The 24,112-nt window shown below is 40.4% G+C and overlaps 1 protein-coding gene across 1 annotated transcript; it reads right to left on the bottom strand.

Annotated features, from left to right (window-relative positions):
• Positions 1-1,085: 1,085 nt before the first annotated feature.
• LOC121962413 (B-cell scaffold protein with ankyrin repeats-like) lies at positions 1,086-24,025 on the bottom strand. Its single transcript, XM_088073935.1, has 16 exons — positions 23,913-24,025; positions 23,024-23,419; positions 20,852-20,991; positions 20,622-20,760; positions 20,389-20,531; positions 18,965-19,079; positions 16,882-17,078; positions 9,854-9,917; positions 9,376-9,588; positions 7,522-7,593; positions 5,704-5,888; positions 3,975-4,038; positions 3,742-3,771; positions 3,427-3,500; positions 3,215-3,249; positions 1,086-3,111 (listed from the first exon to the last, which is right to left on the bottom strand). Exons 1-15 carry the CDS (start codon positions 23,968-23,970, stop codon positions 3,217-3,219), a joined length of 1,923 nt encoding a protein of 640 aa, XP_087930061.1. The 5' UTR covers positions 23,971-24,025; the 3' UTR covers positions 1,086-3,111; positions 3,215-3,216.
• Between the last annotated feature and the right edge of the window lie 87 nt (positions 24,026-24,112).

Below are 24,112 nucleotides of genomic sequence, written 5' to 3'. Positions count from 1 at the left end.
CAATTTAACGTTGTTGACAGACATTGCAGCCAGCAATTTTCATCAAAAAAAGCTCAATAAACACACTTTAGACTAACTGTCCTGCACCAAACAGCAGACAGACGGTTAGTAACCAGCTAGTGAACATAGTTGAGTATTTAGCAAGGGACAGATTATCAAACAATAGGTCACTGGATGCAGATATGTAAAAGGCCCCCGTACCTCTACTACATAGGAGCAAGACACACACACACATCGTTGTGTAGCCTCTTTTTGTGTCATTGTTTTGCATTTCTTTGTAATCCTAATGCATCTTTTTGTGGTTTTGTGTCTCTTTTTTGTTCGTTTTGTGTCTCTTTTTGGACGTTTGGCCCCTTTTTATAGTTATTTAGAATCTCTGCAATTCCTTGGCATCTCTCTGTGGTAATTTTGAATCTCTACCTGGTCACTTTCCTGTTAGTTTGAGTGTCATTTTACAGGTGAGGGCCAGGGGTCCTTTCTCTTGCACTTGGGGCCCCTCGGCCCGTGCCCAGTCGGCCCGTTCAATAATTCCTTCATACATTCAGCTGCTAGAAAGCCAAATATTATAATGCATATGAATATTGCTGGTAAAAAGAAACACTCAAAAATAAAATAAAGATGCTTATATAGCATTGTGATCTCTGCATATGTAAATGGCCAACTCCTCACTAACATGTTTAGGTTATAGAAGGTGATATAATGTGTCAATATTTTGTATATGGTTTGTTCTGCTGCCTCCTAGTGGCCAAAAAGTCAATAAACACTGCTTCAAAGAATGTGTTTGAAGCAAGGTTAGATTCAATAGCTGATTTATTCAACATTAAATTGAGTCATCCACACAGATTCATATACTGCAGACAGTAGAAAGTATTAAACGTGTTTTACTTAAGATAAAGTTGCAATATCGCATATACTTTTAAAAGTAAAATCCAGCATTCAAATAAAATAAAATAAAATAAACCTTTTTCATAACCTATTTCCATGACACTATGATTTATTAGTTGTAAAATGCTATAACGTATCGATGTGGACTCACAAAATAAGAAATAAAACAGATTGCTATAATCTAAAAGTGTACTTTAACATTGTATTTGAGTTAATGCACTTTTTTTTTACCTGTCACTGCTGAATAGAGGCATTAAAAACTAATTTGCAGGATACAAGCAGTCAGTTTGGTCAACCAAATAATATCATAATTAGAGTTTGGATGTGAATATGCAGTAGAGGTTTTTGGAAAACAGTGAATCTTTGATCCCTTGTCTTTGATGTAGCGCTGCCCACATACTGAAGCATGTTCGGTGTGGGCGACACATGCCACTGAAGCTCTCTATCTACTTGTCTCTCCGCGACTAGGGAATCGTTCCTTGTGGCAGCGCTGAGATGTTTGTATACACGATGATTCTGGGCCTATCTCGGTGGCCATGCCCGATGCACGGACTGAAATATACTCAGCAGGTGACAGGCAAACATATGCCTCAAATGCCATGGGGTCCTGAAGCCGGATCATCTCCAAAGGCTAACTGGCAGGTCTAAGTAGGGACGGCATTAATACATATTATTCACAAAGAGCATGATTGAACAGAAAAATGTGCCCGGCGTGTACCCAGCTGCTTTGTTGGCACACAGCTCAGCCTCTGCCTGGGTTTCAAGACTGAGCTTGGATTTAGCCATGCATTCACTGAATTCCCCATGCAGCTCTTATTCATTCATTCAGGCACAGGCTGGGCTGTACCAACAAACTGGTATCTGTGTGTGTGTGTGTGTGTGTGTGTATGTTTATGTGTGTGAGACACACTATTTGTGCCAATTCCTGAATAGTTTTGTAAATCACAGCAAATTCACATTTTTGACAAGTATACCCGGGAAATGTTTATTATTCAGAAATCCAATGGATGTGATTTGAAAGGCCTCTTTAAGCCTTATTTAATAGGTTATTGTAAAGCTGTTTGTCACACACAGATGGCTGAACCGTGGAAGCTGAACAGAACTAGTTTCCCAAGAAAATTAAGCCTTTGACCTTTAATTTTACACTTTTTCACTTGTTGTGACAGCACCCCTCTGTGGACATTTCTATTCATCCCAGTGAGCTGAATTATATTATTTTTACAGTTTTCACTTTATTTCAATAGTTTGTAATTTGTAGATTCATTTTGACACTTCTTGACTAATGCAGTACAAGATTAAACACACGTTCCCTGTTTGCAACACAGACACAGTTGGAAGCACTGCATTCATGTTCTCACCTGCTGTATATGAGTATTTTTACATTCCATTTAAATTCTCTGACATGTATGGATACTTTCTTTTTTTTTACCATAGCTTCCAGCCATCAGGAGGTCAGCAGGTGCTTCTGGGCTTGCCAGATGTCTTTGGTTGCTTCCAGCGCTGCAGCTTCACACGGTGAGTGTGATGGATATATTTAGAGATACAGCACCCTCTAGAGGCAAAGATATAAAGGGCCAATGCTTGCTGGGATATTGATTTAACTCCCCCCTTTATTAAACATGCAATTTTCACCTTTTTAGATACATTTTCAATCAAAATTTTTATTTTGTGATAGTAGCATGAACACATTTTTTAAATAATAATTTACTAAGGAAACTCTTAGCATGGAAAACTTTAATATGAAAAAAATAAGATAAAATGATACTGAAGATGTACATCCACAAGTAAAATTACGCGTACATTTTGATTGCGATACCTCTTTACTTAAACCAGAACTTACTTCATTAAAAAGAGCAGTAAAAGCTAAATAAGCAACTGGAAATACATTTTTAAAATCGGTCATTCCACTTCTTATAATTTTGGTTTACAAAATATTGTGAATAACACAATTAAAATCATGGGCATAGGTTTTATTTCAACATTGGGGATAGTTATTGTGCATCAAACACTTAATTTCTTGCATTCTGAAAAATTTTAATGCACCAATTTCTGCATCAATTTGTGCTGTAAATGTCTGTAATTTTGTCACAATAAAAGTCCTCTGCTACTGTGCAGATCCATCCTGCCGAAATCTACACCCATCATTAACATAACAGATTATGTATTAATACAGAATAAACCTCATATAATTGGTGGAAGAATAGAGTTTCCATTGTGAGATGGAGCCTGTAAATATGAAAAATTGATTAAATTAAGTACATCTACAAAAAATAAATACATTTCAGTATAAATTATTTAAAGAAAACTTGTGAATTGTTTTCAATCTTACCTTCATCGTTTGTTACCTTTTGAGAAGAAACTTAACTGCAAAACATTTCAGAGAGATATTGTTACTGGTTTGTTTGGCCTGTTTGATTGTTTACTGTAACTCTGTCTCTGTATGTCTGTTTCAACTTGATAGTAATATACAGTATCATGTAAACTTCACATTAATACATTCATGTCAACTTCTGCCAAGCTTTACTTTGGCAAGTAACTCACATGCTGTCCTTTGAGTGGCTTGCTGTAAAAATCCACTGCTTGGCTTCCTCTTCGACTTTCACTCACTGTAACACCTGGAGGGAAATCATCCAATATGCACAGCCGAACAGAGAATTGTTCAGTAAAAGAAAATAAAAGACTCCTGTTTAGTGCAAGTGAAACTCACTCGATCAAAACGTAACACAGGGGATTTGATTAAATAACACTTCCCCGAGGATTAATTCCCCACCACTGCAACTGGGACTGAAGAAACTACAAAGGCATGCAAACACAGGTTTTCTCTAAGTGCACAGAGATAAGTTTTTAAAGACTCACTTGGCGTGTGATGAACGATGTTGATTTTATCTGGGGGGCAGAGAAGAGTTTCTAAGCCATTTACAGTATGCAGTTTAATACAGTTGTTAGTAAGGTGGCTACTTGTTCCAACTTTAACTGCACTGCACGTTATTTATTTTCATGTTGGAGTTCCAGGAAAGCTGAGCTCTGTGGAGCGTCGCTGTGATGACAGCAAAGTTTAACCCTCATATCCAGGATGGAGGAATATTTACCATAGACACTGTCATCATCCACTCTGTTGTTGACAATAGTGGCTCTCAGCTGACTCGACTTCGCCTGCACAGACAAAGATCACTTCTTTGATATAAGACCGATGCACACAAAACATTTATCCACAAATAATTAGATTTCTGTAAAGTACCTGTTTTGTGTTTCAAGCAGAGACAGGAAATAGATTGAAGTTTTGATAATATAGTAAAAACCTCCTGAGGGTCTGGATCGTAAGTTATCAGAGAAAACACATGCAGGCGTTGTCAGAGACAGGACTAACGGCCTGTCTCTGACACACCAAACAGCACTGGAAAAACATTGAATTGTAATGTGAAACTGCTTTTTTGGCATTTTTACTGGTTTAAATCACCCAGTCTGTTTGTTTTGGAGAGGAGTAGACATCTATCAATAATCCGGCTCCCAGCATAAACTTAAGTTATCAGACAGAGAAGGTGAGCACTCATTAGCAGGCGATGGGCTCGCAGCCATTCTGCGATGAACCAAACAGCGGCAGAGAAACACTGATCTGTAATATGAAGAGACCTCTTTGGATATTTTGCCTCCTGTTAAAAACCTCCTGAACAATAAACACTGAAGGAATCCTAACCAGAAGTTTATGCTTGGCACATGACAGAAACTTCAGCAGGTTGTAATGCTTGATCCTCAATACTAAATGACACGAAATCAAACGAATTCTACTGCTCCTTTAAGGATTTTAATGTAAGTGTTTTATTTCTAAACATGTCCAACTGGTAGGAGGCCCGAGGGCAGCACCAGAACACACTGGAGGGATTATATATAGCCTGCTGCCCCTTTGACCCTGCCTCGGGTAAGCGGATGAATATGGATGTGTGGATTTTTATTTGTAATGATGAGGGTTAGTATAAACATAAACATAACATAAACAAACATATAAGACTTCTTCTACACAAGGATTCACAACCTCAGTCATGATACGTTTGATAAGCCTTGTGCCGCTGAAAATTTTGACTTGTTATGGGAGAAAAACCCAGGTGGTACTAAAAACGCGTAGAAGTCAGTCATCATTCATTCGCTTTCATTATTTTTTCTGCAATTTGGCATATTTATCAGTTTGAAAAACAACTGTAGTTCCCTCCCCATCCAGCAGATGTCCTCACTTCCTTCCCTCCATCCCTGAACCACCTTATTGTCACATGACTGCACACCTGTCCCTCATTCCCCTAATTAGCTACTTGATACATGCACTGTCCTGCCTTCACTTTGGGCTTGTCTTTAGACCAGTGGCCAAGAAAACCATTAAATCTTATCTCCTCTTTCCCTGTCTCGAATTTCACACCCAGTTTTATCTACAAAGCATGTTCAAAAATACATATGTCAATTTCAGTGTTAATGTATTTTTCTTCCAACACCCTTTTTCAAAATCTTAAAGACATTTCTCCCTGCCTTTTCTCACTTGTCCAATTGCTTTTACTGTAAAACAGAAGTTTGAAACAGTACCACCCACACCTGCAATCACATTTTTCCTTCTTGTATTGTGAAAATAATGTGTGCAAGACAAACAGTGGCCCTTTTAATAATAGCCATTTTCTTTACAAGATGGTTTCTTGTGCAGTCCTGCTCTACTGTAAGTGTATTGTTCTGCAGCTTGGCATAGCCTGAGCAACAGATGGTTCTAGTTTTATTAGGGTTTGCTCCTGCATGCTTGTTGAAGTCCAGTATGAGTACGATCACAGTGTGCGATAGTCCTACCTGCTGGACGGGATCCATGCCCTTCTGATCCCGCTGCAAGTCGCTGAAGCGCTCCAGGGCTCCGTCCACAGTGAGTGAACCGGCCTTCACCCTCTGCTGGAGCTCGATGAGCTGCTGAAGCCCGTTTATCTGGTTTGGCACAAAGGTGTCATAGGTGGAAGAGATGCTGTCTTCTCGCCCGCGTGCTGCAACGAACAACAACTCAATAAAAATATCTGTAAGAAAATATAAGAAAATCTGACCAAATATGTGGAAAAAACAAATGAATCAGCACATGTATGTGGACGTTATTTCAAACGTAACATCATAAATCAGACTGTTCATTTCTGTGACAGGAGTAAGGCAAGACAGGATTTAAAGCCACTCCAGATGGCATTCATAGAGGGGATTGGTTGGTAATTTGATTTTGCTCAGCACATCTGCAATGTCAGTGAGTCATGTGGATGGTAAGTAATTTTCTGGGTGACTGTGATGATCTATGGACCTGTCACTCAGTGTCACCAACAGTACAGCAAAACAGAAAAATGGCTTTGTATCTCTGTGGGTGCTCAATAGCAGCAGCAGCTCTTTCACACTTTGATTTTCTTCTCATCATCTTGGCACCCAAATGTGTTGAAATGTGTTACCTTCTCTTTTTATTGCTTTTTTTTTTCCCCATGGTGATCACTACCGTTTCAATTCATTTAACAAAGCACCACAAATTATCTAATGAATATCAACATTAACTGACACCACCCAACAGTTAATCAGTCATAAGAGAAAAGTCAGCAAAAAATTATTGGCACAGTAAAAATCCTGCTGTTGGTAAAAAGATCTCAAAGTCATAATACAAATTCTGTCCAGGAAGAGGAAATAAAGGCACATTTTTGGAGACAGTGCAAGCAGAAATAAATGGCATATACCTACTCTAACTGAAGGGGCCAGACTGTACCTCACATTATGTTATTTTTGTCCAAAATTGATGGCCGCAACAGTCTTTGTGAATGAATAATGAAGCCAGACCCCCCAACTTGAGCAGAGAGTGATGATTAATGCTTTGCTGTAATTTTACACAGATGGAAACACTCAAGTCCAAGAACATAGGGCGATTCTAGTTGTAAAGACAAACACCATATTGTCCAAAACATTCTCACTACCAACTTGTCAAATAATGATTCTTGGTCAGTAGCCCTCAAAATATGATGCACTAGGTGCCTGTCCTGTGTCAGTTTTGGATGTTATAGCCATTGTCTCTTTTCAAGGTAAATGTTTTTGCAGGAAATGTTAAGTTTCTGCTTGTCAAATTCATACAGTTCAGTTTCAGCAGCAAAAGTACATGTTTAAAAAAAACAATCATCATCATTTGGCTTAAAATAAGTTTGTTACTGACATAATATAATGTCACATGACCATCATGCATGGATGTTTACATAGCAGGGGAGTTTTGACAAAAGAAAAATGTAGGGTCTCTTTATTGCCTTCGTTGCAGAGTAGCTGGAGAGTGACAGGAAAGGGTGAAGAAAGAGAAGAGATTACACACAGCAAAAGGTCACAGGCTGAAATCTAACCCAGGGCGCTGCTGAGGATTCATCCGACATGGGACTCACGCACTACCAGGTGAGCTAATCTTCCAGATTGCATTTTTTTTTTCAAGATAATTTTTTGGCTTTTTGCCTTCAATTGACAGGACAGTTACAGCGTGAAAGAGACTAAAAGTCAAGCTGTGTCGGCCTCTGCTGCTTTGACACTGATCATTTATGTAATCTGAATCTTGATTAAACAGATGGAGTGACGTGTTAAGTTTGCAATAAATTGAGTCCCACTTCACGTGACACTGACCTTGTTTATTGGTAGTCGATATGAATGAATACAGATCAGCCTCACTGTGTGTTGTCTTCTTCTTCTGGAACACTGTAAACACAGAACAGCTTATGATAATATATATTTTAACATTTACTTAGTCAGCTTTATCTTAAATTTCTACTTTTTTTCTTTCAAGCTTTTTTAGAGTGACCACGCTCTCAATGAAAACATCAAGCCAGAGTTGATGCTACAGATTTCTACTCAAGGTAAGTGCTCCTGCATTTTCACAATTCTTCCACAAGATGGTGCCATCAACCTAAATTTATAAACATCATATTGACTATAGAAAGCTAAACATGCATAGCCAACAGGAAAAAAAACCCATCATATTCATGTTCCAGAAAACTATAATTGAATCTAAATATCTGTGAAATAGAAGGTATCCTGGTTTGTTTCTCTGGAGCTTCAACCCGTGTTTCTCTCAGAGAAAGACATTTACATGCTGAGCTCTGGATTGAATTAAACGGCATGAATGATGCTTTTGGTTTGGTAGTGAGCACTCAGAATGAAAGGCTACACTGTTTAGCTGTCAGAGGCGGTGGAGCTGCGGCTGTGTGACCAACGCTGGATTGAAATTCAGCATCCACACCCTGCAAGATAATCCCACCTCTGACTACTTCCTCCATGACAGCGTCTCTCTTTTCCACTTCATGTTCAAACACAGCGTGCTCATAACACAAGCCCGGCTTTATGACTTAATTCAGAATGAAATTGTCAGTGGAGAGGGGTAGATCCACATGACTGCAGCTTTGCTTTTCGACATTACTCTCTATGTAGTTTACATAGTAATTCTATTCACATTTCAGCATTTCAGTCTCATTGAGCTCGTGATGCCGCCGCTAACAAAAGAAAAACTCCTCATTATTTCCACTTGTGCAGTGGACTCCAATAGCTGGCTTCTCGCCTAATCCTCCACCAAGCCTCATCTCTCCTCTCACATCTCTCACTGCAGCAGTGGGAGTGAGGAGCAAAATGTGATCCTTGTGTGGTTTTGAAGCTCCACTGTCTCAATAGATGGAAACCTCAAAATCCCTCTCCTTTCTCTCGTGCGCTCTGGGGACAAGGACGATGGAAAACATGTGTAATGACTTATTCTGGCTGACTTGGCCTTGGTCTGGCCAAGATTGGTTGCAGATGGCAGCCCGGTAGTTCCCTCTCTGTTACTGAGGGGATGGTTGGGATGCAGAGAGTTCAGTGGTGCACTCAATTTTTTCTTTGCTTTGTGGGTCCCATCGGGCGGAGAGTTAGCTTACTGGATACGAGGGAGCTCAATAAAAAGCTGCATAATGGAGATAGAGCGCCTGTTGCACACTCAAAATCATTTCTGTGTATTTTGAAGTGTTGGTTAGAGGGTTTAATATTATCTGTGGGAATAACAATTAATAGCGGGTGCATTTGTGCATGTTTGCATTTGCAAGTTGAAAAAGAAAGCCGTTTTTAATGATTTATAAGCCTTAATAATACCAGTCACTTTTAGATGTTTCATCTTCATGAAATATTCATGCTGCTGAAAATGAACAGTTAGGGACTGTGGGCTCTGGATGCAGGCAAATGGGGCTTTCTCCTTCCTCGCTTTTGTTTGTTTTCGCAGCGGAGGGAGCGACCCTGTTCTTGTAGTTTGTGGGATCAAAACAAACTGCATCGCACTCTATTCAGTTGTACTCCTCCGACAATGCCGAGGCACATTCCAGGCACTTCCTCCCTCCCACATGATCTCTCAAACTCCCCTTTGCATACTGTGCATAACTCTGTTGTTTTTGCTCCAAATCAGCTCAATCATGTCTGTGATTTGGAAAAAAAGGATGCAACAAATGAGACATTTTAAGTTACCTTGCGTAATGTAGGGGGTTCTGGACTCCTTCACATGGGTACTCTCAGGCCGGGGTGTGGGTGCTGGTGGGCGATTGGCAATAACTGCGTTTGTTGACTTCAGGATGGTGTCATATTCGTCACTCACCCCCAGTGGTGCGTAGATGTCCTCATCCTCCCTCTTTTCATCCTCTCCTCGTTGCTCTTTCAGCACATTTTTGGCGGAAGCAGTCCCTAATGCACAAAGTGTTTACTGCACTATTGCTTGCACTTGAGTGTCATCATGAGGTTACTGCGATCTAACAGCAATCGGAAGCAACGCTACACACGCTGTGCTCATCAGCTAGGGGAAAATATTCAGTGGTCGGAAATGAACAGCAACTCAGCATAATGATGTGCTGGGGTGGGGGATAGAAAAAAAAACTCTAAACAAAACAAAACAATTCCATTACAGGCGTCCTTTTGTCCTCCTTCCACCTCCCATCGGTCGTTCACTCACCTGCAGTGCACATCATTTCGTACACACTGGCATCACCATTGTCTTTGTCTGAGTTGAACATATTCTGCAACAAGAGAGCATGAAGAGAAGGTGTTTTATGCCTCATGCAAATCAGAAAGAAGTGGCTCAATAAGGGTAATTTAGAATTCAAGGAAAGAAATGTCTAATCTGTTATGTTTAAACCTTTGCTATGAAAAAGTGGATTTTTTTTCTCAAAGTTTGATGCAATGAAGGCTAATTTTTGTAAGAATCTATCCTTGGCCGGCTAACTGCATCCTTCCTGTCAGCTCATTTTCTCACCTGTCTCCTCCATCCAAGGCACAAAAATGAAACCTAAAAAGGGAAGATGAAGCTCTGTCACACTATAGGCTCCAATCTGCCTCCATTCTGTGCTTTAATATTCAGTGTTTTTCATGTCTAATGTGACAAATGTCCACATTATTGATTGCGGTTTCTCGCCGCATGTTTTAGGACTTCACTTGTGAAAAAGCAATTTCAGGGCTGTAGCGGGAGGTGTGCTGCTGTAACCGTGCCTGCTGCTGGCTAACAGAAAGCAGTTTTCCCTCCTGACGGCAACGCTGCTGCAGAGTCGGCCTATTTGCTAATAGCACGTTGAGGGACAGACAGGGGTATGATCAGGGTAATTATGAAATCAGACAATCTTCCCCTTTCAGTCTAAACATATCATTTAGTGAGCAATTCAAGACCCTTGGCTTGATGTTTAGACTGCATCCGCAATTAGATGGAGATACGGATATTAATTTACCGCCATATTTCAACTTCTGATAGAGATGGGAAGAACTGAGGAGTCACATCATTAATTCTGAGATAACTTGCAGTGAAAAGCTGCTTTCTTAGAGTGTTTATTTTGACATAAAAACACAAAAGGAAGAAGCAAATTAAGCTGTTTGTTGACAAGATTTTTCTTTTCAGATTTGACCTAACCACTATACATTTTAAATCAAAGAAATTGTATTCACCATGCACTAAAAGAGCTGCTGAGCTGCATTGTATATTGTTCTTCTTATGGCAACAGAAGACTCTTTCATAATACATATTATCATGCATGTCTGACATATTTTGAAATAAATAACAAATAATCCCAGTCAGTTATATAAATCTTTGCAGAACATATGAGCTACAGCTCACTTTGATCAAGATATCCTCAGTGTAACCCGCCATGCTCTGTGTGCAGTTTCCAAGCAACACAGCCACTCATGACTCAATTACAATATTACACTGTTCCTAGTACTGCAAATTACTTATTGGTTGCCATGAATGCATTACTCAACAGTGGTGGTTCATAACAGGCCCAACAGGTAGAAAGGACGGGTTAATTACCACCGCAGCGTGAACATTGAATTATAATAGTTGGATGCTGTGCTTAAGCACAGTGTGGTATTTTCAGAGGTAATTTCTGGACATGGGAGGGGGAATTTATTTACTAACCGCCAATGCTAAATCATTTTTACAGATGTCTGAAACTGCAGGAGCCCCGGGCATTCCAGACACATTCAGTTTCACGGCTGCAAGCCAAGCAGCAGCGCTTCAGACAAAAAACAGCAGGCATGATTTTGTTAGAGGGAGAGCAAATCTCAAGTGAATCTGGGAGAAGATAAGGAGTGTAAATCTGTTTGCAGCGGCTGAAATGGTCAATTCACGGGCAGGGCTGTTCCTACGCTCTCATCACCAGCACGCTGGCTGTCTTTTGACATAGTGCTTTCAGGATAAGAGTGTTCAATGCATGGCAGATTGCAGAGTGTAAACACTGAACCTATCACTTAAGTGCTGTGCAGACGAAATTTGTCCATCCAATTTCTGTGCCATAGAAGTGGTCAGCTCAGGGGGCAAAGAAACACTTCTGTAAAACTAGAATTACTCTGTAAAGTCTCATCTTTATAGTTTTCTTTTAAACCAAATATGAAGGCTATCACAGTAATAAAATTACATTGATTTGCACTGGAATTTTTTCTACTTTGAATATAAATTAGATGCCAGAGTGCATAGAAAAAGCATGTGATTAGCTTGCTTATTTAAAGAAAACAAAGGTGCCAGTAGTGGATTTCCAGTGCCAGTATGCTGACAATTGTAATGCTAACATGCTGATGTTTAGCAGATATAATGGCACCAATGCAGACTAAACATTTTGCATGTTAGCATGCTCACATCTGCTAATTTATGTATTTATTTTTTTAAATGACAAAGGCACAGACGCTTCCCGTCACCTCAGTGATGACATATTTTACTGTATAAGCAAAAATGTTGCTCAGCTGGCATCATGGGTGGATCATGAGATAATGGGCCCCTGGGCACAGACATGCAGAAGGCCCCACCACCTCTCCTATATAAGAGAGGTGGTGTTATGCATCTCCTTGTGCTTTTGTGTCTGCTTTTATGTCTCTTTGAGGTCAGTTTGTATCATTTTTGATCAGTTTGTGTCTCTTTGTGGTTGTTATGCATGTTTCTTTTTATTTTTTTTTCATTTTGTGGATCTTTGCAGTCCTTTTGCATCTCTTTGTTATAATTTTGAGTCTACTTGGTGGTTACATGTTAATTTGAGTGACATTTTGCCGGTAACAGCCAGGGGGGACTTATAGTAATAATGATAATAATAAGACTTGAAACTTTAGTAATCTCCATGGATGGTACTAGATGAGAAATGTTGGGATCACTGAAGTCAGTCATTTTTTAGTGAACATGAATACAACATTTTAATTGCAATCCATCCAATAGTTGCTGAGATATTTCAGTCTGAAACTGAAACGTGTTTGGATAAATGTAGCACTTTTCATCACTCTTTGCAAAACAAACGCATATGTGTCCTTTTCAGCATGAGGATGACCGTATCATTCAAATGATAAACAAATCACCGGACTTCGCCGGTAATGATTTGTACAGTTGTACTGAGCAAACATAACATGCAAAATACGGTCACTGGAATCAACAAATCCCTGATTAGAGTGTCACCTAATTTGTCTCTCCTGCATTTGGATAGCACTGCACTGTACACAAACACAGCATGCAGCTTATAAATAGCTCTTTGTAGTCATTGGAGGACCATACAGTTGCGAGCTAATTTGTATTTATTGAGCCCGGCTCTACATCTGAGAGCACACAGTGGAATCTTGGTTTGGGAGAGCAGAGTCCATCTTAATGCCAAGTGACACTCGGCCAAATTTGTGACCCGGCATTAAAATATTAAACAAAGACAATGTGTGTTTGTGTTAGTAATTACTATGAGCAGGCACAATATTGCCATCTGAGGACATAAACATCTTAGCGGAGCATTTTCTATATTTGTATTCTCGTTATACTCTCCCTGAATAATTCAGCTTTCCCCTCTGGAGCAGTTCACAGCTAATTAACAAAGAAGTGTGGTGCCAGGGCAGACTAGTGGATCTGACGCAGGCCCTGTGAGTGATTCAGCCTGTGTATGAAGCAGGGGACTGATCCATCTAGGATTTATTGACAGAGCGCTGCTACACTGACGCCCAAATCACTGATGCATCATAGGTTGATTAATTGGAGGTAGGGGAAACACTGCAGATGAGTTAATGAAACTGCTGTGCAAAAAAAAAAAAAAATAAAGAGCAAGCACAAAACCCCACCCCACACTTCCTCTCTTATACTTCCTCTAGTGCACCACACGAGCATAGTACACATTTCAGCTGTTAAGATGAATTTTAATTACCCTCCAAGAAAACTACAAATGTCAGTTGCTTGAATCTGCCTGTTATGTTACATCTACAGGCCTGTCCCTGTGGGGGGACCTCTGTTTGACTCTACCGCTCCCCTGTCAGCTCAGCCGACTCGCTGCAGACTCACAGCAAGCACTTCGACTCACTAGAGCAATCTGATCAAACCTTGCTCCATCTGCAGTCACTCTCAATTAGCAGTGTTGCTAGGGGGATAAATACATTTGCAACAGCTGTTGGAGTGTCTAAATTTCCCTCGAGGGGGAATTCTCCATAGGTCGATCTGAGCCATCAGAGAAAGTTAAAAGTTGTCAGTATTATAAGGGGAAAGTGGGGAGATAAGAGCAGAGATTTTCATATGAATGAATGAGCATTGTGCTGCTGTCTATTGCAAATTGGCACATTGGGGATTCGACTGCCGATACAAGCTTTAAAAGATTACCCCAATACAATGGAGGTGACTGGAATTTTGTTTGTGCTCAGAGCATTGAAAGATTACATTACAAAAATCTGACAGCAATTTTTTTTCTTAGAATCATTATCCAGTGTAAAGTAAGTAATACTTGAGTGCAATTTCTAGGTACTTGTACCTGAATATTTGAAGTGAATTACAGTTCAGAGGTACTTTTAAGCCCACAATCTTTTCATGATATATATAATTACCAGTTACATTGCAGAATCAAATTTTACGTACAAAACATATGATTAACTTTTAAATATGACTCAGTTCTATCAATGAAGAGATTAACTCCACATTTCAAGAGTGGAAACAGGGAGTCAGCTAGCCTTGCTTTGTCCAAAGATGATAAAATCTACCAGCAGCACTTTTAAAGCTTACTAAATAACATGTTATATTTTGTTTGTTTTATATGTACAGAAACCAGCGTTTAAAAACAAAAATTCGACGTGTTAAGTGCCGAATCAGTAATTTCATGGAGTTTCTCCTGATTGAATGACAACCTCACAGTGATGACGAAATGCTATGAAGTGAAGAAATAGTCTGGCACGTAACCTCCCGTAAGATGTTATTTTTATCATCTCCGACAACGTGTTGACAGCTGGTATTGTTTTCAATCTGTGAATCACTGCGTATATGTCATCATAGCAAGATGTGGCCCTGGAGATACCTACTGTAGCAGCAACTACCATAGAAGCCATTTTGACTATTTTGGCAGGTGTTTTTATGTATGTCTGTGGACAGTCTTTTTTTTAACTGTGCAAGATGCAGTCATGAAACTTTACTTGTGTGTAGTTGAGATCAAAATGAAGGCAGAACTTGAAGATGGGTGTGGGCCAGAAAACTGGGGGTAGAAAGTAGTGCCACTCTACACCCCTGGCCCACAGATGTTGTATGTGGCAGATCACTGAATAGCAGCTAGTGTAATCCTTTCTCAAGATGGTCTCTGTTTACACTCTGTTTTCATACAAATTAAACAAGACATAAGACAAGCTGCAGTCACGAAACTTTACAGATGTGTAGACAAGACAAAAGAAAGGGCAAATGTGAAGATGGGTTTAGTCTGAGCAAGGGGGCCTGAAGTAAAGGGGCATGTAGGGAAGGGGCCATTGCCCCCCATTTTTTTTTTAAAGTCATGGATTGCTGTATTGCAGCTGGAGGGATCCCGTTAGAAAATGATCTTGAGTAACACTTTGTTTAAACGAGATGTACTTTTTATTTTAAGAGTGAGCTTTAGAGGCTTGTTAGTAGGTGAATTTTTATTATGAGCTGCAACAAAGTTGCCACAGTTGGTATTGTTTTTACCTCATCAGTCTGTATTTGTATGTCATAATGTTCGGCACTTATTGTAACGGCAACTACCACAGAAGCCATTGTGAATATTTTAGGTGTTTGTACATCTGCCTGCTTGCCTTTTTATCCATGGACAGATTTCGTAAAAACAATGGCGTCGCAACCATGCAAGATACAAATGAGATACATGACGAAACTCCACAGGTGTGTAGTTGAGATTACAGTGTGAGTGTGGTTTGCACAAGGGCACTTGAAGCAGGGCTGCAGGAAAGGGAACGGTCCTTTGCTCCTCTGACTTATACCCCTGTCCCACATTTCATTTTAAGTTGCAGATCGCTGTATCGCTGCTGGAGTGATCCCATGGCAAGGTGGTCTCTAGTATTTCTCTATATATCTTTAGAATTTTTTTCACTTTAGACTAAACCAGGTTAGCTGCATTAGCTCCCAGAATATTCAAATACATACAGGCAGGATCTGAGGGACTGTAACCAATGTTTTTTTTCCATAAAAAAGGATCCTGCTTGAGGGGAAATGTTCATTTGCTTCTCTTGCACTGTGTGCATCTGTAATATTCAGTTAAGTATTTGCAGGACACATCAGAAATGGTGTGGTGTTTTCAGCCTGCCTTCTTGGCTTCACCACTGGGTGCATCATGTGTTTCTTTTAATGATAATGTCCTCACTGCCTAATGAAATTTGCATTGGAAAAAACATCATGTTCCCAGTGTCCTCCAGATTTATCAAATAAAGAGATGTGCATGCATGCAAGGGATCTATTAAATTTGGATTGCAGGAAAATGTGCTGCTCTTGTGTTTCTGTGTACGCAGTAAAATGAGAGGTTGAGTAATAAGAGGCTCTTTATATTAAGATGGGCAAAATGGCAGCCATTATGCAAGAAAATCTCGACATTAGTGGCTGCATTAATTGTCTGAATGTATGCAGACGACCTATGTTCTGAGCCACTGTGCATGCATGAACAAACACAGCCTCTCTAGTCTTTGTGGGGGTGTACATATTCAGGATGAGAGGAGAGGGGGTTCACCATTAATCCGCTAACTGTGCCGTGAGCTGGATGCAAAGACACTAGTTAGGAGGGAGTGAGGTTGGCCCTGACATACAGGTCACTCTTCCCGCTCTCCACCTTTCCATCCTCTCCATTCTGTTCATTATTGATAAAGCATCACTCTCTCATTCTCCTAACGCTTTATTGGTGTTAGTAAGAGCGTTCCTGAGTGCTGCACTGCATCCGCTGGCTGTCAGAAGGTGCATAGCGTTATTTTCCTCGGCTGTCAGCAGGTAACTGAAAACTATGGAATTCCATTGAGTAGAAATTGCATCCAGCCAGCTCTGGATAGACAAATAATGTCATCGGGAGGCTTTAATGAGCTCACAAATCAGTGGACATGAGACGCTGTCATCAGATATCGGTATTTTGAGAAATGTCTTCATTGTATGGAGGGTCAATAAAGCTAATATGATATTTTATAGCATGTTGCAAGGACGAATAACGACTGGAGCAAAATGAACATTACCAACAGATGAAAAAAACACTCTTTGAGAACTGCAAATATGGAAGTAGTTACCAGTGCTTCCTTCAATAAGACATGAAGCTCAGTATGGCTGTGACTCTTGGCAATCTCAGCAGGAGTCTGTCCGTGGCGATTGGCCGTGCGCAGTGCTCGTTCAGTACCTGGACATTGCAAGAGCAGGCTGGAGAGGTTCTTGAGTCCATACTGGGCAGCAAAGTGGAGGAGTGATGGGGCATCTGCATGGTGGAGCTCTGATGTGGATTTTTGATTAGGCAGAGGGAAATAATTTTTTAAAATCGACAGCAGTAACAACTCCAGATAGGCCTAAATATGAGCAGTTGCACACACACTATCCCCCCAGCAAAGATTTCCTCACTTATATTACTTCCTTTACAGGTGATGAATTGAAGTTGGCCTGATGTGAGCAATCAAACACAATAAGGAGTTGAAGAAAGACAGCTCGGAGGCACTTATTGACCTGTTTGTCATGGAAACATTTCCCTGTGCCCTTTATAGCAGAGTTAAGGATCAATCTCAGGAGCTGATGAAGCCATCAATCTGCCACATAATGAGCCAAGAAATAATGGAGGGCTTTCTTTTCATAGTGGATACTGTGCATCATGCAACAGGAATGCATTCCACCTGTGAGACTTATGTTGAGTCCACATTGTTGCATAAACATGTGCTCAGGGGCATGGGCGGATTGCAAGACAAATGGGCCCCAGGGCACAAGATGTACAAAAGTCCCCCACAAACTCTGGTACATGGGAGCAAAACACAGACTTTAGGGTGGTTTTGCCTCTTTTTTTGTTCGTTTTGCATCTCTTTGTAGTTGTTATGCATCTTTTTTGTGGTTTTGTGTCTCTTGGTGTACATTTGGTATCACTTTGAGGTCATAGTTATTTTAAGACTGCAGTTCCTCTGCATCTCTTTGTGTGCCTTCTGAGTCTTTTGTGGTATTTTGAATCTCCTCCTGGTCAATACATGCTAATTTTGAGTGATATTTTGCTGATGAAGGCCAAGGGGGGCTTTTGGGCCCCTAGGCCTGTGCCTGTTTGGCTTGTTCAGTAGTCCATCCATGCTCAGAGGGAAAGGAGTGAATCATGGATATTCTGCTGCACTTACATAAATGCTGCTGATGTCTTGTATGGCATCATTTCAATTAATTATCACTTTTTACAACATGGGTCACAGCGCGCTTTCCGAGCAGCAGTAGAATCTGTGTATTTTTTAAGGGGAAGCAGACAAAGAAGGGTTGGACCACAGAGTGCAAGCTGACCGAGCGACAGCTGTGGGATCAGTGCCAGTGTTGTGCCAAAGACAGTTTCTCCCCACCTGAACCTGAACGAAACCCTTAGCCCTAACCCTAACCACCAAGGGGGATACTACGCATTAACAGGAGGAAAAACACTATTTAACAGGAAACACATTTAAATACAACACGGAACAGCAAGGCCACAGGTTGGCCCACATTCCTTACCTTTAGCGTAGCAGCTGAATGCTCACTCAGTAATATATGTACAGGCAGCTAAGAACTGGAAGCCCAAGATGAGTGTTTGCCCTAAGTAACAGTATCAAGAGCCCAGAGTTGTGTTTGCTGTCACACATATAACATTGGTATATTATGTGTAGATCTGCAGTAACTGTGTGGAAAAGTGTTTTCCACACAATATGAAAGTATGTAACCACTGTGTTTGGGGATATCCAGTCATACTGAAATTAAAAATTTACCAGAACTCCTGTCAAAAACATGTAATTTGTGATGAAATATACTGGTGGCAAATCATTTGAGATCTTTTCATATGTATCCCTTAAATTTTCATTTAAATTTAGAGACTGTTGGACCACATTGTTTTTTTTTCATTTTGATTACTCAGCAGATTTAAAAAAAATTTTAAGGTTATTTTTTGGCATTTTAGCCTTCATCAGACAGGACAGATCAGTAGCGTGAAAGGGGGAGAGAGAGTGGGGAGGACATGCAGCAAAGGGCCCCGAGCGGGAGCTGAAGCCGAGGCTGCCGCGGCAAGGACACCGCCCCTATCCATGTGGCGCCTGCTTCATCCACTCAGCCACCGACACCCCACTCAGCAGATTTTTAATGAAAAGTTGTGAGTAAGCTATCCCAAAAATACTGTACCTCTTTCAGGTGTGTTTTCACACTGCAGTCCCCAAAATCCTCCGGTGGGCATACGCTCCAACAACATGGAGGACAACTTCTGATCTAGCTTCTCCACAGAAGGCTCCTGTAGAGCCTGAAATTCAAAGAGAACACAGTTCACAAGCACGTTTTGAAAAAAATGTGAAGGCAAGGCAGGTCAGCACAAGCTAAATTAAAGTTGAATTTGATGTGGAATCAAAGACATATAAGAACAGTGGATTTTACAGTGAATACAGTCTGCAGAGGAATAATAAAGAAACAATTTTACTATAACCACAGGCATCAGAGTCTCCGTCGTGCCAGTCCAGACTTTTACTTTGAAATTCTCTTGGCAAATTCCTCTTTTGGCATTGCTTAAGTTTGCCTCTTCAGCAAAAGAGACCTAATCAAATTAAGTGTTCATGGCAGAAAGAAGGCTGAAACCTGCCGTGTCTTCATTTCCAGAGAGGAGACGGTAAACAGTGGCGCACATAAACATCACAAGAAATATGCTGATTCTAATGGCTTCAAGTGGATCGATTATAAGCAGGATTTTGGAGTGGCGATTGACTAATTTCTAGTTACATAAAGATGAGTCACTAAGAAACATAACACATTCAAGTGCCTCCGACGAATTGCCTTTATTGAGGAGGAATGAAAACGGCTTTCAAATGTGTTTCCTACATTACTAAATCAATGATTGATGGAGTTATTTGAATATATTTGCAAGTGTTAGACGTTTAAAGTTTGATGTGTGCTCACTGCTTGCTCTACAGATTAATACTATGATGTTACATTTACATTATTTTTACCAAAAGTAACATTAGATAAGGAAGTTTAGAGACTTTATTACAGTGTTGCTTCTCCATATAGACTACATGTTCATACACAAAATAAAATAAAATCCCTACTACGATCTACCTAATAGAGTGGCCTTTAGTTTAGTATTGTAGTAGTAGTATAGTCTAGCATTTCCATAAAGTTGTGGGGCTGACAACAAATAGTTTAAAAGAAGAATGATGGAAACCAAAGGAGCAAAGACCCAAAACAAAAGGAAAGGAGCAAAATATCCTAACTTTTTGACCATTGTATGGCTAAAGCTCAAAAACCACTAATCCTGCATTTCCATGAATTTAAAGTATTCAATTGTTTGAACCTTGCTTCTTGGTACAAACCCCTCTTGTAGCTTGCTGCTGTTAGTGTGTTAGTTTTAGTTTGTTTGTGTGGATAGGACATCTAGATAAATGCCACCATTTAAAAATATCCAAGCCAAAATAACCCTGATGACATAATCAAGGGTAGTTTTTCAGACAGCTCCTTTAGAACCACAGTAGATATTTTACAAACTGTGAAATTTCCCAGTTGATTATAAAACTCAGACAAGGTACAACAATTTAAGTAAAAAAGGCCATTAATGTCTTTACCTCACACATGAAATCCACAGGGTGCGCTGCCTGCGCTAAAAGGCCGGTTATTTCCTCCATGTTGCTGTAATACTGCATCTGTGCCTTGCTCAGTGGCACTCCATTGTGATATATGGTCACTCTTACGTTCCCTGCTGGAAAATCTGCAATATAAAACATACAAAAACTGAACACAGGCAGGGTTAAAGAAAACTTTTTAGATCATACATTCAGTATTTTATTATTTCATTCACCTGGAGCATTGACACATAGAATGCGCTCATTCCAGCAGACAGGCTTCACTCTCAGCGTCTGAGTCTCACCAGTGAACTCAACCTCGGAGTCGCTGCCGACCGACTCATTTTTTAAAAGAATGAACAATTCCATAGACGTCTGCCAAAGAGACAGTGCAGTTAACTGTAGTGCAGTCAATTTTAGGGATGCTTTATGAAAAAAAAAAAAAAATACTGACTGAGTTTCTCACCCTGCATGGAACTCTGGAAGGAACAACCACAATCGATCTGACGCTTTGGGCTCCGGTTGACTGCGTTTGTTCCACCTTTTGCTCTGATGCTGATACTTTTTGTGTCAAGGTGTTGACATTTGCTGCTGAGGCTAAGGCACCTACAAAAGATGGGACATTGAATCTCTTACTGAGTTATGCAGCAGTTATGTCTTGCAAAATGGGTTTCAGTTACCGTAAGCTTTCCAGGTGCATTTTTAGGTATACTGCTGCGTTAACTTTGCTAGCATGGCTTTAATGCCGAAAATGGCAATGGAAAACTGCAGTGTCCGCCATGAGCTGTGGCCATTTATTTTCGGGCGAAGTGCACCCAAAATAAAAGTTGGGGATGGTTTGACTTTGAAAGCAACAAATTGTGGCCAGAGCATACCCGCAGCCAATCAGTAGTAGTGTCCTGTGATTCCTGTGACATATTGACCTATATTGCAAAGAATTTCGTCCTGTCTGAAGCACATGAACATGCCTCCAAGTTGTGGAAAAATGGAATTTGTTGTGAGCCGTGCTTTCCCACTGCTTGGTGTATTTTTGGCATAAGGATGAAAATGTTGGTCAGTTGGTCCCCCACTAAAATGGTTCTTATTCTCTTCTTCTCTGAAAAAAGTTCTCATTTATTGTTTTGACTAAAATGTCTCAACAGCGGCTATAAAATTGCTATAAAATGTGGTGCACACATTCAGATTCCTCTCATCACTTGGCAATTCCTTAACTATTCATCTAGCATCATTGTTAGGTTAAAATTTCAATGGTTTCTGATTAAATAGCTGCAAAACTAATGCTATTCCCAACAGCCTCTACTTTACTTACTGTGATTAGGGACAATTAGCAAATGTTAGCATGCTAACAAAATAAAGTAGGTGTTGATTTAGCTTTTCTCGCAGTTATGAGAGAAACCAGTCTTGCAGTGCGCTTTCCTCACCTGTTTACACTGAACCTCATCAGACGCCCACATGTCTGTTGCATGTGGTAACAAACAAACAGCCGCATCCTGTATGAATAGCGGAGGTACTTCAGGGTTAAAATATAACTGTCCGTGGGATCCGAGCCTGAAGCACTTCACTGTATCAGTGCAATGAAGTGATACAAAGTGCACTTGAATTTGCATGGCTCACGGAGAGCAGTCAGTGGTGGCCAAAGAGGAAAGACTGGACTATTTGCATGAGATGTACCTCCTGCACGCACACACACCTGTTTAAATAAGAGCCCCCCTCCTCCGCTTTATGATCTTATACAAATAGCGCAATTAGGAAAAACAGGGAAGGGAGGCAGGGGGCAAATTGGCAGGACAGACAAGGATATGCTGGAGATATACACAGTTTTTTCGCCAAAGAAGTCTCTGCAGCTGGTGCTCAAAAAATATTGGATGTCAATCTTCGGCAAACACAATTCGCTGGAAAAAAAGTCAGTAAACAGGTTTCCAAGCTGCTGCTCAGGCACTCTCACAAATAATGAGCATTCTTTTCCCCTCGCATTCATGGCAGGGAAACGGCAAAGCCATGTGAAATGTTTCCTCAAGGAAGGGCTACAGAAGAGGGTGATTGTGCTCTGGGTTTGCAAGACTGGGATGCACACTGACTAAACTGCAGTCTGTTGTGCTGTCATGCATTAGAGTATATCAGAATTCATGAATAAACGTCATTATAATGAAATTTATTAGAGTTTCAGTGGATATTTAACATATAGGATTAAAATCAGGTTTGAAACTGAGTGTTTTCCGATTGGAATAACACCTCACAGATTTAAATATATTAATTATAAGCAAAAAATATCAGATATTAGAGTTGTGGGGAAACTGGGATTTCATATCTCACTGGTTTCATTAATAAGGTCAGGGACCTTCAGGGGTCTGTAAGGGCATCCTTGGAGGTCCCGGGCAAATTATACAAATAATTGAATTTCACAATTAATTATTTCTGCAGAAGCTGGTAGAAGTGGAATAATGTGAAAGAGCATTTATCAGTTTTACCCACTTTTCTGTAGGATTAGGGTTAGGCAGCCAATACCAAATCCTATCGAAGGCCGAAATCGTCTCACATGGGATTCGAGACAAAATGTTGTTAACAGGTGGCTTGTCATATTTGGGGATCCACAAAAAAAAAGAAAAAAAGAAGAACTTTTACGGAGCCAAAGCCCTACCTTTTTTCACAATATCCATCACCGTGGACAGATACTCCTGAGCATCTTGTTCACTGGAGACCTGCAGGCATTCATCACCGTTCAGGGGCACCAGCTTCAGCAGAGGGCTCAGACTCTCCACCCCACACAGCAGCACCACCACTTGAGCCGCAGGACGCAACATACGGGCCAGGAAGAAGCGCCGCTTCTGGCACAGACCCTCCAGCATGCCCTTAGAAAGAATCAGAAACTTGCAGGTATACCGGGCCAGCCTGAGGAGGTCGTCCTGCGGGCTGGACACCGCAGCGATGTCATAGCAGCAGATTCCAGCCTCTGAGATTGGACCAGTGAAGACTGAATGCAGATAGGTGGCCCATTGCTCTGCCTCTGTCTCATAGATGATCAACAGCACCTCAGCTACAAGAAAAGGACAAAATGTGGAAAAAAGTCACCATAAATTTCGTTTTTTTTCAGTATCCAACATCTGTAAATCATCATATTCCCTTACCTTAACTATGCATTTAGGCTGATTAACATATATATTCATGCAAAAGACTCAGACTTTTCTGCAACTAACTCATATAGTGGAAAATAATCTGTGTTGTCACTCCCAGTGCAACATAAAAATCCACTGCAATGAAATGGCTTAACTATCACCACAAATCTTGCTGCTAATGTTGCTTTTACATTGACATTGACATATACAAAAACAACCAAAACTTAGACATTTTACTTTTATATCAATATTGTTCCAAGATGTATTGTGCCAATATTAATCAAGATGTTGCTCTGAGCATTGCAAACAATCATAAATAAGCAAGACTCGTATATTAGAGCAATTAATCATTTTCATAACACCAGTAAAAATGTTATGAATGAATGAATAAATAATGCAAAAGGCACAGCTTACCTGTCTGGCTCATGGCGACAGTGCTGTCTGTCTGCAGGTCTTTACTTCTCAGTGACATGGAAAACAGCACGGCTATTGTCAGGAGGAGCTCAGATAAGAGGGAGTTTCCTGCTACGCCAAAATGAACAAAAAAATAGGACCAGTTTTTAAAGTGAATATAAAGTCTGGTCTCAATTTTATTGCGGTGGAAAATTCCCAAA

Source organism: Plectropomus leopardus, chromosome 23 (assembly GCF_026936395.1).
Source record: "Plectropomus leopardus strain MGB_pleo_1.0 chromosome 23, ASM2693639v1, whole genome shotgun sequence".
In the NCBI taxonomy this organism is placed as follows: domain Eukaryota; kingdom Metazoa; phylum Chordata; class Actinopteri; order Perciformes; family Serranidae; genus Plectropomus; species Plectropomus leopardus.
The sequence above is the reverse complement of the archived record's forward strand: the minus strand, read 5'-3'. Positions and strand labels throughout refer to the sequence as shown.